Here is a 13,927-nt window from a genome sequence, read left to right as displayed (position 1 = left end):
CGCGCCTGTAAAATAGTCCGAACATGACGCGCCAGGTTTCACTTATGTTCACTGCACACTGTCAGAGGTAGAAAGTAACCGCTCTAAAACTAAGTATATTTACTCAAGAACCACACGAGTACAATTTTGAGGTACTTTTGTACCCCTACTCCACTACATTTTACAGAAATGTTGGTACTTTTTAAACACATATTTATTCATTTGTTGTTAGTTACTTTGCACACTGAGTAGATGCATGGTAAACATACTGTACGGTATAATCAACTTAGATAATGATGTATTTCTAGAAGTTAAACTAAGTACAGTAGTACTGCTAGAGTACAGTAGTTGGACAGACCACCTGGACCTGGCTACATTAAAATGCTGCTTACAGGTTATTCACTTATAGCACTATCAAAGGGTCATTCTGAATGAGAACGTGCGATGGTTAGTACAGTTTGCTGCTTATAACAATGTACTTTCAATGTAATTTTATTCCGGGACTAATACCGTTAATCGGGTCACTTCACATTATTGCATTATATTCACTTTGAAGAATCATTCTAGAACTGCACTAAATATATTTGTGGCAAAAATAAAAATTCAGGATCGGAACAATCATCTCTCCCAAATTGTTTGTCTGCTCTTTTAATATGTGGACTGTGTTCTAATGCTTTTTAAGATTTGTTTTCATCACTGATGTCTGTTAACACAGCTTATATTTGTATCATGGTCACCTATGGTCTTTAGGGATATACCAGCTAATCAGAGGCTCAATTCAGGATTAGTAACTACCATATCCTTCAGTGATCTGACAAGGTTACATCCAAGCAAACTGTAGCCAAACTGCACCGATTGGGCTACATTCAGGATACAAATACACTTTAATTTGACTTGATATTGAATCATTAAATCATTGGAAATGAAATAATTTTACACAACCACAATATAGGTTACATCTGATCTCACATACTTTACTTCAACTTTTCAAAAAAATTATGACATGAGTATGACATGAAGGGAATATGTTTCCATTTGAGAGGCAGGTTCGACACAGGAGACTGGTGATTCAAATAAATAACTGCCCCCCACCCCCGCCCCCCACCCCAAACTAAGTGGGAAAAGAAAGAAAAAAAAGTCCAATTATCATCAGTGTTTTAATATTCCTTCCATTCACGTTTTCACTGGTAGAAGGAATGTTGAAATGCCTAACTCCAGTGCATTTCACAGGATGTCGAACAGTTTAATGTTGACTGAGCTGCAGGATGAAGAGGACAGCTTCCAAGTGGCCTGGCACGCAAGTTCCGGGCTGCAGCAGTTCTTGTCCATTATTTTAGTCTTTGTGTAAAAAAACAGCAGCAACCTGACTGGGGGAAAACAAAGTCATTAGAGTAAACAGTAGAAATGTGGTTTTGCTGTGACAGATAAATCAAAGCTGGATGGAAAGTCACCAAGTTCAGTTATATTTAAGTGGTACTTGAAAGCACATCTGTCTTTTTGTTCATAAATCCTATGCTTTGTTTTTATTTTAAAAGCACTACCCAAAACTCATTCAACATCCAACACTCTTCGCAAACTTTCTTTGATTTGTGGGTTGAACAACTAACAATTTTGAAATTTCTGAGCCAAATAACTAAGCGGCAGTAGAGCGGTTGAAGGTTTGAGAGAAAGTCCTGTCTTATTCAAAGCTGCTACACATGGTCTTAAAATAGCCCACTGTCCTGGATTCTGGTATCCTGATGCCTCTAAACTTATTGTCTCTGAATTTCACTCTTGTTAATTGTTTCCTTAGTCATGAGTCTCCTGGTCTCTGCTGATGGGAAGCATCCCATAAGTGTCTTCACTCAAGTGTTTTTATATTACCAGAAGTGGCACTTGGTGACGTATAAAGCGTGCACAAGGTTACAACTTTTTTTGACACTCAGCTTGTCAACTAGAAAACATACAGAACACACAGGTGTCCCTGTGCACGCAGTTATGTCTACATTCCAAGTTATTTCAGAATTAATAACGCTGGCCGTGTTCATTGAAATACATTGAGTATGTCACCCAATGAAATAACATGGCTGTGACGTGTGGTTAATGGTTTATAGACAACAATGTAGTTATATCATATAGAGGCTTAAGGCTGCTTTATGCTTCTGCATCAGCTCCACGCCGTAGCTACGCCGTAGCTACGCCTTTGCTCCTACGGCGTCGTGACCCTTTCGGAGTTCTGCGTCGGGGTTGCTTTGCATCGCGGTGCATTTCACCGCCATAACGCTAGGGCGTGATGAGTCTGAGGTTATTTGCGAGGTGTCAGCCAGCCAGTTTATGTTATGTTCGCAAGCAAACTTTAGCACAACTGCCCACAAAGTAGTGCTTGCTGGCGAAGTGCTAATTTCAAAACGTTACTGACATATAGACACTTTACAAACGGATAACCCCGTCATTGTAACCAAAATACGTCTGAGTTTATTTGTAAAGCTTATGTCAGTGAACTAGCATGTTGCTACTCCCCACAGTAGGCTGCTTGAAACACTGATTATCAACACACGGGGCGAGTTGACCAATCACAGTCCTTGTGGTCTGCGTCGCCTCGACGCAAAGGTAAACATTTTTGGAGGTACACGTCGCGCTACGGCGGAGGGGGGTTTGCGGCAACGCAGAGGTGTCTGCGGAGATATGCCGTCGATTCGACTCAGAAGCATAAATCAGCCTTCAAGCTGATATTAGGCTGTGGCTACACAGACAATACGTGTTAACTGGACTGACTGCTGCAACAGAGGTACACCTTCACCCTGTACTGCCTGTGATCTCTGGATGGAAGTCTGTTGCCATTGTTCTTGTTTGGGGCTTTGAAACATACAGTAGGAGCAGAAATAACGATGCTGATAACAAAATGTGATAACGTTTCAGCTGTCCTTATTCATCACGTGGTTACACCTCTCTTATTTCTGCCATTTCCTGAGACTAACCTGAGTGCCACTACTCTTCTTTCTTGAATTTGCCATTGATGTAGGGGACATAATCCAAAATCACTCGCCAGTCTGTGAAGTGGACCAGAGCTACGCCTCCGACTGTGCCCCATACAGTCATAGTTGGGATCCTGTTGAGTAGAGAACATTGTCAAGATTTTACCAATGTCTTTTTCCATTTAACGTGTATATACCCCTAGGACAAACACCTAAGCAAACATCTAGCACCTATTGACTAGTAAAGCAGTAAGTGTTGGCGTAATGCATGCCAAAAATGAGCAACTTTTATCTTGATAGTCAATCATTTTGTAAATTTTGTAAAACTACCAATAGACCTGCTGGTTAAAGCTTCACAAACACAAATGTGAAGAGCTGCTTGCTTTCCCTCCCAATTCGCATCAGTTAGCTTGTTAGACATTTTCAGACTAGTTATCTTTCTGATTAATCCATAACGAAAATAACAGCTCCAGCCCTTCAGGTGAGATCAGGGAGTTAGCTAGCTCTCTAACCCCCCACCCTCAGTCTCTACACATTACATTAACGCACATCTTGGACTATAACCGCCCGACCATTGCACATATTATAAATACTGTGAACTTTTTTCACATGCCCTGATCAATATTTTTTTCACATCCTGCTCTAAACCATACAACATTCATTCTTTCCCTTATTAAAACAGTTATAGTGTACATATTTATTTTGTTATTGCCTTTTTTTTTAAACATTTTATATCAGTGTTTCCTCTATGTTGATTTGACCGTGGCGGCCCCCCACGGCAACATTTCTGCCGTTTCGGACCTGCCCCCACTGCTAAAAATAAATCCTAAAGGAAACACTGTATGTGTATATATATATTAGGGCTGTGCTCGACTGAAGAAATTCTTAGTTGACTAACACTCGTTCAATTGTATCTAGGGCTGCAACTAACGATTATTTTAATAATCGATTAATCTGTCGATTATTTTTTCGATTAATCGGATAAAAAAAAGCATTAATTTACATCAACTCAATACATACATACTTGTTTTAGTTAATAGTTGTGTAAAGGTAAGTAACCCAAATAGCAGATACAGACAAGACAGACAGACACACAGACACACTTATTCATTAAATTATTACCATCACCATACATACCACACACTATTATATTTGTCAACAATAACTGATATGGGACAAAGCACATAATATATACATGACAACAGATTGAAAAATGAATGGGCCAAAAAAGGCGAGTGAATAAAACCATGTCTTTAGTCTTGCAAAGTATACCACCCCTGCTTTATTAATGTTATTACCAAGCTAACGCTAGCTTGTCATGCTAGTCAGCTGGATAACGAGTAAACAGCAGCACCAGAAGAGCTACTAGAGGGACGTAACGTTCTTCACTTCAGAACGGAACAGAAGTAGGATAGTGTAGTGACTTTACCCTGCTGTTGAACTCCCTTCCTCCTCATCAAGGACTCCAACATGTTTACGTTTTAGGTGCTGACTCATCACCGTGGTGCGCCCGTGCCATGCTGTGTCGCTTTTGTTTATCTTGCAATTAACACGTTTTTGATTTATTTAGTGTGAAATGCTCCCACACCTTGCATGACTTAGGTCGTACTGATTTCTCTGCCTCCGCCGAGTGTTTCAGAACAACGTTACAGGTCTCTCGTCTCTCGTTTTTTTTCTTCTACCCCCGCTCTGCTCTTTTTTTTTTTTTATCTTTTTGCTTTTAGCTCCGCGATGATTAAATTCTTTGCGCTTTTTTAAATCAATTTTTTTTTTATCTCCGCAACTTGGTTGCCTAATAGTTAGTTGATTCAACACAACGAATCGATGATTAAATTCTTTATTGCCAACTTTTTTTGGTAATCAAATTTTATCGATTTTTGACGATTCGTTTAGTTGCAGCCCCCTAATTGTATATGGCCTTGACTAATCGATTAGTTGATTCAATCGACAGAAATCTGTAAATCTGAGATTCTCCATAAAGAGGATTGTGCAAAATTCAAACCACTTTAATTATTGTGTTTTGCCAGAGATGTTTGTCACACTTAAGTGTTTCGGAACATCAAACCAATTTAAACAATAGTCAAGGACGTTTCTTTGAAATAAGTCATTCAGCATGAAAAAAATCCAAACCATCATGCATAAAACATGACTAATCGACTAAAGAAATCTAAGTTGACTAAGACCAAAACGACCGATTAGTAATCGACTAAGAGGGAGCAGCCCTAATATATATATGGCCTTGACTGTAGCAGTACTTTGTCATATTGTTTATTCCCTTTAATATGTTTTATTGTATTCACACAGGCACATTTCTTGCAAGTGAAAATTAACTTTGGTAATACATATGATTGTAACGTTAGGTAACGTTAATCGGTTAGTAATAGCAGAGATGGTTTAGAACAGTATAGAGAATATTTGGTAATAGAGGATATTTGTTCCATGTCTTCGCCGTATTCAAACTGGGTTATTCAATATATATATATATATATATATATATATATATATATATATTCCTGATATATGATGTGTAGCTTTTAAGGATCTTCTGGTGGACCTTACTGTGTCAAGCAGCTCCTATTTAAGTGATGCCTTGATTGTGAACAGGTGTAATAATCAGGCCTTGGCTATGTGATCATAGAAAATACAACAGCCATTGAGGACAAAGTAACTCTGACTTTTTTACATTATAATGGTAATTTTAGGCATTTTTAGCCTAATCGTAGCTGACAGGTAACGTTACAGCATGTCCCCAAGCAATGACCTCGGCTAACGTTAAGCTAATGTTAAGCTAAGGACACATCGAGATTATTTAACCGAGATACTGACTTCTTCTTTTTTTTACCACTGGTACGATATTAAAAAAAATCTTACCATGACTTGGCAATGGACACATACTTCTGACCGATTACTTTACTGATCATTTTGGCTGAAATATGTCCTCCTAACGCAGGACGTGCAACTTAAAAGCTAAGAACTTCCGATATTGGTTTGCTGACTATGCGTAGTGCGCATGTGCGTGAACTACTTCCGGTCACCTTTCCGGTGGACCGGAAAAAAATATGAACGGTAGTGAACGGGGAGAGGCAAATTATTTTTTTTATCTCGTTTGGATTGAGCCACGGATTACAAATATGATGTTCGTAAATTTAAAAGATAATTTCTCAGTTTATCGCACGTCGGTCGTATGACCACTTAGTTTTGTGTGGTGAAACCTCTCAGTGAACATCTCTCGTCTCACATAAGTTACGTCACCGCTTGATGCTCACGGATGCTCAACTTGCTCGCTAGCTAACTTAGCTCTATTTCACAACACCTGTACCGTTGTCTTGCCTGATGCGTTTTATCCAGTGTAGTTTTATCAGCAGAGAAACGTAAGAACGAGCGAGATCATCTGGTAGTGTGAGTAACGTTACATCCTTATATACTGTCTATGGTTACATCCCGATCCACGATTCAGCGAGACGTCATCCATGCGACTTTGCAACTAGCTCCTTACGAAGTATGTAGCTAGTCTTTCTAATTACGTATTTTGAAAGTGTTATGCTTCAACAGTTTAACAATAAACTGAGACTTTCTTGACACGAACTGACGAATATAATATGTGTAATCCATGGCTCAAATCAAACTGATAATAATTTGTCTTTCCCCGTTCACTACGGTCTATATTTTTTTGAGTAAAAGGTCCCATACTCTCATTTCTGCCCCGTAGCGGACAAATCAAGGTATTGTACTGCTGCCCACTATGAAATCAACGTCACTGGATTGGACTGTCCTAGATGGGTAGAGTCCATTTCACAAATAAAATACTGAATGGATTGACCACTACCTGGTTGCATTGCAGAAAGGAAAATGCAGTTAGGTTTTTTTATTTATTTATGGGTTTAAAAAAAAAAAAAAAAAAAAAAGACATTGGATAAACGTGGTAGTTGTTATTAAAAATGGCACATTTATTGCTACATTACTGTTATATACACAACAGTTCTCTATATCTACTTTATATATAAAAAATAGGAAACTGGAGGCACTTTGAGGACATAGCCTACATAGATGTTGTCCCCAAACATGAGTGAAGACAGAGAGATTTGTAGCAGTTCATCTGTTGTGGAGGACAGAAAGGGTCTCTTATCAAAGAATATTAGGTGCATGTTTTGTTCCTTGGATTCCGCCGACATATCTTTCATGTAAAGAAATAAAAGTATAAGTCTTTAGTAGAGATTTTCATATCATAACAACACCACATTTTTCTGCAGAAAGGTTAGAGTAACTGACAAGAAAATAATGTTTGGGGCTAGTCCGTGGGGCAAGATTTGTGATAAAATGACAGGTAGAAAACCAAATACTGTTACATATCAGTATCAGCTTACAATGATAAAGCTGACATATACAGCTGTACATACATATCAATGCACATGCCAGTCAAGGACAAAATTATACTTAACAAAATCAGTACATAAAAGATGAAACATTTTAAGCAGTTTTCAGCGTCAAAGTTGAAGACCAGGTTATTAGTCATTTTACATTTAATGACCTAGACACTGAAGCAATCTGTATCAATGAGTGTAATTCTTCACTTAGATGTTCTGAGACACTGTCAGATGTTACAGAAGTATGTATGTTTTTATACATCTGTATTATAAAAAGGTACAACCTATAAATCCTCAAATGCAACATCACCCACCATGTAGCAGAGAAGTATTCAGGCACTGGTGAGTAACCATTATCAAAACTCCCAAAGTCAGGAAAATGACTAAGGCCACCCTTTTTTTTTTTGATTCATTTTATGCTTCAGATCCTGACAAAACAGTGAATTATGTTGCAGATTGTGCAGACCGGCCCCACTGCCCCTTCCTCAAACTAATCAACAAGCTCATCAAAGAGCTGGACATCAGGGAGAGAAGAAGGGGGGGGTGTGCTGAAGAAAAAATATTGTTCCATTTAAGAAAAACTGTCACAAACACCAGAACAATCCAATTACAACTGGTCAGACAGGTTTGTGTTGAAACATGCATTTTTTTTTTTTTTTTTCAAAATAGAGAGCAATATCACAACATGTGATGTTACAGAAGTTTGTCATTTCTAAGCACCTGGCACAAAAGAAAACACCTCACTTTGTTCATGGAATCTAAATTGAGAGTCGTCTTACATTTAAACAATGTAAACAAAAAAAGAGAGCATTCCAAATGATACAAACAAAAGTCATACAACTATCTTACAAAGTAAAAAATAAAACGATACAAAAAGCAATGATAAATCAATTCTACAAAAGGAAGATCCTTACAACAGGCTTTGCAATTGTTCAAAAGGGGGGGGAAAAAAAACAACACTAAATGCTCAAAAACACCGCAACAACCAAAACAAGTCCATCAATGGCAAGTAAATTCTCTACAGGGTAGCAGGTACACTCATGATCCCTTTCAATACCCAATTATTTCTGCCTTCTCGCAAAATGTGATTTACCACAATACAAATTGCTTCGAGACTTAAGTTTAGTAAGTTCCTAATGCTGTAACAGAGTCTTTAGGTATGATTTGACAGGGGCAGACTGATGGGACACTGGCTGACCACATGGCTGTGTGACAGTCATGATGGTGAAGGAGCTGAGCAGTGAGGATGACATCTGTACACTCCAATCCAATCAGCTGAGATGTGCATCTGCACATTTGATTCAACATCACTGTGGTTCCTGGATTTGTATTGAGTCTTTGCTCAGGTTTGCGTCGGTGGAGGGCCTCTCTCTGTCAGTCTCTGTTTCACTTGCATTGCAGTGACCATAACAGATGTACAGGACTTAAAGAGAGGTAAGATTCAGGGATCCACAGTGATGAATAAACAAAAAATAACCCACCACATGTGAGTCAGTGACTGTGGCACCTTTTTAGTCAAAGCAAGAAATAAAAAATAAAAAAATACATCTAGAAATACCAGAATACCGACAAAAAAAAAGGAGTTGTCTCTCTGATTGCCCAGTTAGTTGCTGGAGGTCTCCAAACCTGCCTCTGTAATTCAGTCATCATAAAAGGAGATAATGATGATGGCTATTTTATCTTAACACTATGCATTAGGCCTCTTTTGGGCACATGTTTAAAACGGGTTTTGCTCAATCATAAGATATAAACCCAGTTGTCCCTCTTTGCCTGTGAAGAATGTAAGACCTGCTTTTCAGATGGGAATGCCAATAATCATCCAACAATACAAATCCTAACTCTGCTCACACAAGCAGTTGATCCAAAAAGTTTCATTTGATCCAAACAAGTTTTGCTCCCAACACGTAAAGCAATTTTTCAAAATGTCTTACAAAAACACGATCATAAGAATGTCCTTATGTCCAATTTCCACTGTCTCCAAACCGGTGTCCTCGGTTCAAAGTGTTGTCATGTTAAGATTAATACATTTTCCTCTCTTTCTGTAAGAGTGTGCTTGTTACTTTTGTATTCATAGTCAGGAATGTGGCCACCTGCTTTGTCAGTAATGAGGTGTGTGTGCGTGTGTGCTTTCCAAAAGTTGATTAACACACACTGAGATGCATGACAATGATAGATTAAGGCCACGTGTTCTAAGGGCTGTACAATCAACAGGAACTGGAAGAAAAGGGAGAACAATGAATGAATATCTTTCCACAAAACAGAAACATGCAAATTATTATCTTGCAGGCACCACAAACCCAACTGTACAAACTCTGTAGACTGACCTGAGAATTACATGTGTCCATCTCCTCCTAGACCAGGGTGACCCCCACCAAGCTGCATCTGGGGGTCCACGCCGGAAACTTTTTCCTCCTCTCTCCTCTTGAGGCAGGCAGCCTTTGGGTTCAAATTACGCTCTTTGAAAAAAGGACCAACACATTTTATTTATTAAAAACAGTAAGGGAGCACGTCTTTTCATACCTTAAAGCAGAGTTGTGAACATACAAAAGGTCAACAATAGACAGGGAGAACAGAAAAAGGGGAAAGCCAGACAGGAAAATGAAAAGTAAGATGAAAAATGCAGGCATTTGGCAGAAAAGCAGGGATATACTTCCTCAAATTCTCCCTTTCATCTCCATTTTTCAAAGTCATACGAGCAAATAGCGAAGAAAAAGCCAAAGTGAATGCCACACAGTAAGCGAGAACAATATAAGAAGAGATTTTTCTATAGGTGAATGACTGGCAACTTGCCCAGCTATGATAAGAGATGGTTGGTTGTCTATGTGGATCAGACCTTCCTGTTTCGGCTGACCTACCTCGCACCTGCTTCTCCAGGCCCATAATGACCTGGACAGCCTGTTGCAGGATGATAAGCTTGGTCTGGGCCTTGTCGCTCTGCAGGTGGACCTGACACATCCTGCCCAGCTCTCTGAAGGCTTCGTTAATGTCACGCACGCGCACCCTCTCCCTAGTGTTGTTAGCCATGCGGCGCTCACGCTCCCTCTGCTCCTTCTCCTCGGCAGTCAGGTTCTCATCGGTCACCGAGACATTGCTGCAGCCAGGAGGAGAAGTGGGGGGTGGAGGGGCTGGTTAACAAACCCAAATCACAGCCCTCGCTGAACCTGGGCTAGACGTTCTCACTAAAACTGGGTTTTGAACCTATAATATTACTTTTAACTTAGTATTTTTCCTCATCATAATCACCCAAGAGGAGACCAGTGGAAATGCTGAAGAAGATACCAGTGGAGTGGGCTGTGTTGCAAGAGAGGGAGCGGAGGGGTGGGAACAGTTTTCAGGATCTACAGTATGCAAACAATACATCTTTGTAAAACTGATGGATGTTATCTCAATGATTCACAACTTTAGGTGTTGTGGGTTGAGTAAGGCGCAACACTAAATGATTCTAGCCAAGACATATATCTGAGATCAAGACACAGTCAACCTGAGCGACCGGGTCCAATGAATTCATCCTGAAGTCTAACCAACAAACAATTTCTTTTGGTCACTGAGGTCCAGGATGGAAGTTGAGGGGATATGGTGACTGTCCAGCAGAATGAGAGAAGTTATGAGGAGGGAGAGAGAAAGGGAGAGAGAGGAAGCAACACCTTCTGCCAACATAAAAAGAGCCACAGAGAAAAAGCCAAGAGGAGAGGCTGAGGGCATTGTGTTAAATACATCAGCAATAGGAGATGTATTTATCTGAATATGAGGAAGAGGTGGTCACTGTTGATATCTGTAAAAAGAAAATGACAAGAGGACAGGGGAGTGAATGGAGAAACAATAAGGTTTTTTGCGAAAAAAGGGTGACAAAATTAAAGGGTTAATGCTTGAAAGGCTGGGACATGCAACACAGTACTGCAACAAAGCTGAAGACAGGTTACACAACAGCCCTGCTTTCATGCTAACCAGAGTGCCAGTGTATAGACAGGTACACTATGTTTGAAAGGTTTAAAAAGACATAATGCTGAAATAACTTTGAAATTAAAATGACTTCATAGTTTACTAAAAGCTTAATATGGCAACAGTGGAAAAAGCAAATGAGCACACACAAAGATGTGTTAATACAGTGGAAGGGCGAGGCAGAGAGACATGTAAGCATTTTCACAGCGGCAACAGACGGCCAATTATAAGACAAGGCAACACATACTGTATCAGAACAACCAGCAGTCCTGTATGTGTTACCAGAGGACGAAAACCATAGAAGATGAACTAGAGAATGGGCATGTCTTAAAAACAGTCACACAGCTTCATTTCCTTATCCCATATCCTTACTTTGATGATCACTTTTAGGATGGATTGCAAAAACGGCTTTAACTCACATTATTCCTGCTTAATACCACCACAAGTGGAGTCAAATGAATTGCCATAAGTCATTTTAAATAGATCTAATATGACTAGCAGCAAATGTCAGGAGCGGTGGAATTGAAGCCATGTGGGAGTGTTTTGTAAAGAGGCCCTTCCCCTCCTTTTCCTTTCTCCCTGGACTCCCACTGACCTCGAACTTGCTGCTCCAGGTTGAGTATAACGTTAACGGCCTGTTGCAGTACGATCAATTTGGTCTGCGGTTTCTCGTGGCTCAGATGGAGCTGACACATGCGGCCCAGCTCCTTAAAAGCCTCGTTGATGTCCCGCACACGTAGCCGTTCACGGGTGTTGTTTGCCTGCCTCCTCACTTTCTCCCGCTCAGCCTTTACCTCCACTGGTAGATCTTCATCGTCTTCCTCATCATCCAGACTAGCCAATGGCAGATGAGGAGGGAATGAAACAACAGTATGGGTACAGTTGACTAAGAATAGCTTCCCAATTACGGTGTGCAATACATTTTCCTAATGATGTCAACACCACGTGGAAAGGGATACAATTCCAGAGTACCTCAATGACGATTACAAACACTGCTACAAATGTGGGTCACATTAGGGTTTGGCCCGAGCAATCAGTCAGTTTTTGACCAAATAGTACCAGGAATAATGGAGCCCCAGGAACTAAAGTCAGGAACAGAATCAGGAACTTAAAGGTCCCATGACATGGTGCTCTTTGGAGGCTTTTATATAGACCTTAGTGGTCCCGTAATACTCTGATAGATCTGAAGTCTCTTTCCCGAAATTCAGCCTTGGTGCAGAATTACAGCCATTAGAGCCAGTCCCACAATGAGCTTTCCTTAGTATGTGCCACTTCTGTGTCTGTGAGCTATTGAGGAGGAGAGAGGGGGGGGCAAGGTGGAGGGTGGGGGTGTGGCCTTGACCAACTGCCACTTTTCTCGTTTGAAAGCCATGATCTCTCTCTCTCATAGGTGGGCCAAATTCTCGGGGCGGGCAAAGCAGAGAAAGGGGAGGTAACCTTGCTCCCTATGATCTCATAAGGAGCAAGACTCCAGATCGGCCCATCTGAGCTTTCATTTTCTCAAAGGCAGAGCAGGATACCCAGGGCTCGGTTTACACCTATCGCCATTTCTAGCTACTGGGGCACCATAGGCAGGCTGGGGGAATGCATATTAATGTTAAAAAAAAAAAAAAAAAAAAAAAACTAAAAGTGAAATTTTCATGCCATGGGACCTTTAAAGCTTCCACCACATCTAAAGAACCATGAAGAACCAAAAGATATAGTGGAGTAATGGCGTCCTGAGCAGAGAATGAAGTCACATTCCTTCTCTGTTCTTTGTTTTAGTGGCTGGGCCAGCCGCACATACATGTTTGTGCATGTGACTGCGATGCATGTGTGTGGCCGGCGCGCCAATTTGTTTTGGTCTGAGATGTTGGTGCTCTAGCGCAACATCTAGTGGTTCTGTATGTCGTATATAGAACTTTGAAGTAAATGACAATGATAAAAAAGATTAAAAAGTAACAACTTTGTGTGAGATGCAATGTCTGAACTCCAGCACTGCAAAGAAACCAACTGTACTTAGTTCCTGTGGTCGAAATGCTGGTAAAGAATAAAGAGAACGTATTCCAAACAGAAAAAAAAAAAAAAAAAAAAAAAAAAACTGCATCAACAATGAAGAAGAGCAGCGAAGATGAAACTCGCTGACAAACAATAGCACGTAAGATAATGTGATCGACAACCGTAGCAGTGTTTATAATTGTGATTTTATTACTTTCAAGTTGAAATCCCATTTAATGAAGTGTTGATCTGGTTTAAACTGTGTAAACCAAATTTTCTTCTAATCATTGGCTCTGAAATTGGCTTTTGTCTGTATTTTTGCTTACTAGATTATGGCCTTTTCTGTTCATTAACCTGGATTTAGATTTGATATTGATGTTACGCCTGTAGGAATGTCAGATTTAGAAATTGAGTTTGTCTTTTTACTCAGCGATAACGGTTCTCGGATGTAGATTCCAATTTTTTAACTCTTCTGCATTAAACATTTAAATGGGATATGGTATTTTGGTTATATAGTTTCTTCCTTAATCCTCCATTTCCACTTTCACTTTTTTAAAGTGCTCATATTATGCTTTTTGGCTTTTTCCCCTTTACTTTATTGTGTTATATATCTTTTTTGTTTTCTTATAGATTTACAAAGTGAAAAATCCCAAAGTCCACCCCAAAGGGACTTACCATCTCCAACAGAAAACACTGTTCACAAACTGCTCCAAA

The 13,927-nt window shown here is 39.8% G+C and overlaps 2 protein-coding genes across 8 annotated transcripts in view; both read right to left on the bottom strand.

The window, feature by feature from the left end:
* Positions 1-1,122: 1,122 nt before the first annotated feature.
* On the bottom strand, positions 1,123-5,957 carry uqcr11 (ubiquinol-cytochrome c reductase, complex III subunit XI). 2 transcript variants are annotated; one of them, XM_028593482.1, is made up of 3 exons: positions 5,805-5,957; positions 2,937-3,067; positions 1,123-1,346 (listed from the first exon to the last, which is right to left on the bottom strand). In XM_028593482.1, the coding sequence occupies exons 1-2, from the start codon at positions 5,852-5,854 to the stop codon at positions 2,947-2,949; spliced, it is 171 nt and encodes a 56-aa protein (XP_028449283.1). In that variant the 5' UTR covers positions 5,855-5,957; the 3' UTR covers positions 1,123-1,346; positions 2,937-2,946. The 2 variants fall into 2 exon arrangements, with proteins under 2 accessions (XP_028449283.1, XP_028449282.1); XM_028593481.1 differs by having other exon boundaries at positions 1,123-1,342.
* Positions 5,958-6,856: 899 nt separating this feature from the next.
* tcf3a (transcription factor 3a) overlaps positions 6,857-13,927 on the bottom strand; it is a 30,596-nt gene continuing 23,525 nt past the window's right edge. For 2 of the 6 annotated variants that reach the window (XM_028593188.1, XM_028593190.1), the window contains exons 18-20: positions 11,832-12,070; positions 9,622-9,753; positions 6,857-9,511 (exon numbers count right to left, since the gene is read on the bottom strand). In XM_028593188.1, the coding sequence (XP_028448989.1) occupies positions 9,629-9,753; positions 11,832-12,070 (364 nt within the window). In that variant the 3' untranslated portion in view covers positions 6,857-9,511; positions 9,622-9,628. The other 4 variants (XM_028593189.1, XM_028593191.1, XM_028593193.1 and 1 more) reach the window with 3 other exon arrangements.

This window comes from Perca flavescens, chromosome 12 (assembly GCF_004354835.1).
Source record: "Perca flavescens isolate YP-PL-M2 chromosome 12, PFLA_1.0, whole genome shotgun sequence".
Classification (NCBI taxonomy): domain Eukaryota; kingdom Metazoa; phylum Chordata; class Actinopteri; order Perciformes; family Percidae; genus Perca; species Perca flavescens.
This window is presented reverse-complemented; position numbering and strand designations above follow the sequence as displayed.

Coding starts and splice junctions, on each gene's coding strand:
- uqcr11 (XM_028593482.1), bottom strand. CDS start 5,854: ATGATCAGTAAAGTAATCGGTCAGAAGTATGTGTCCATTGCCAAGTCA. Junction 3,068..5,804: donor GTGTCCATTGCCAAGTCATG/GTAAGATTTTTT, acceptor TCTACTCAACAG/GATCCCAACTATGACTGTAT.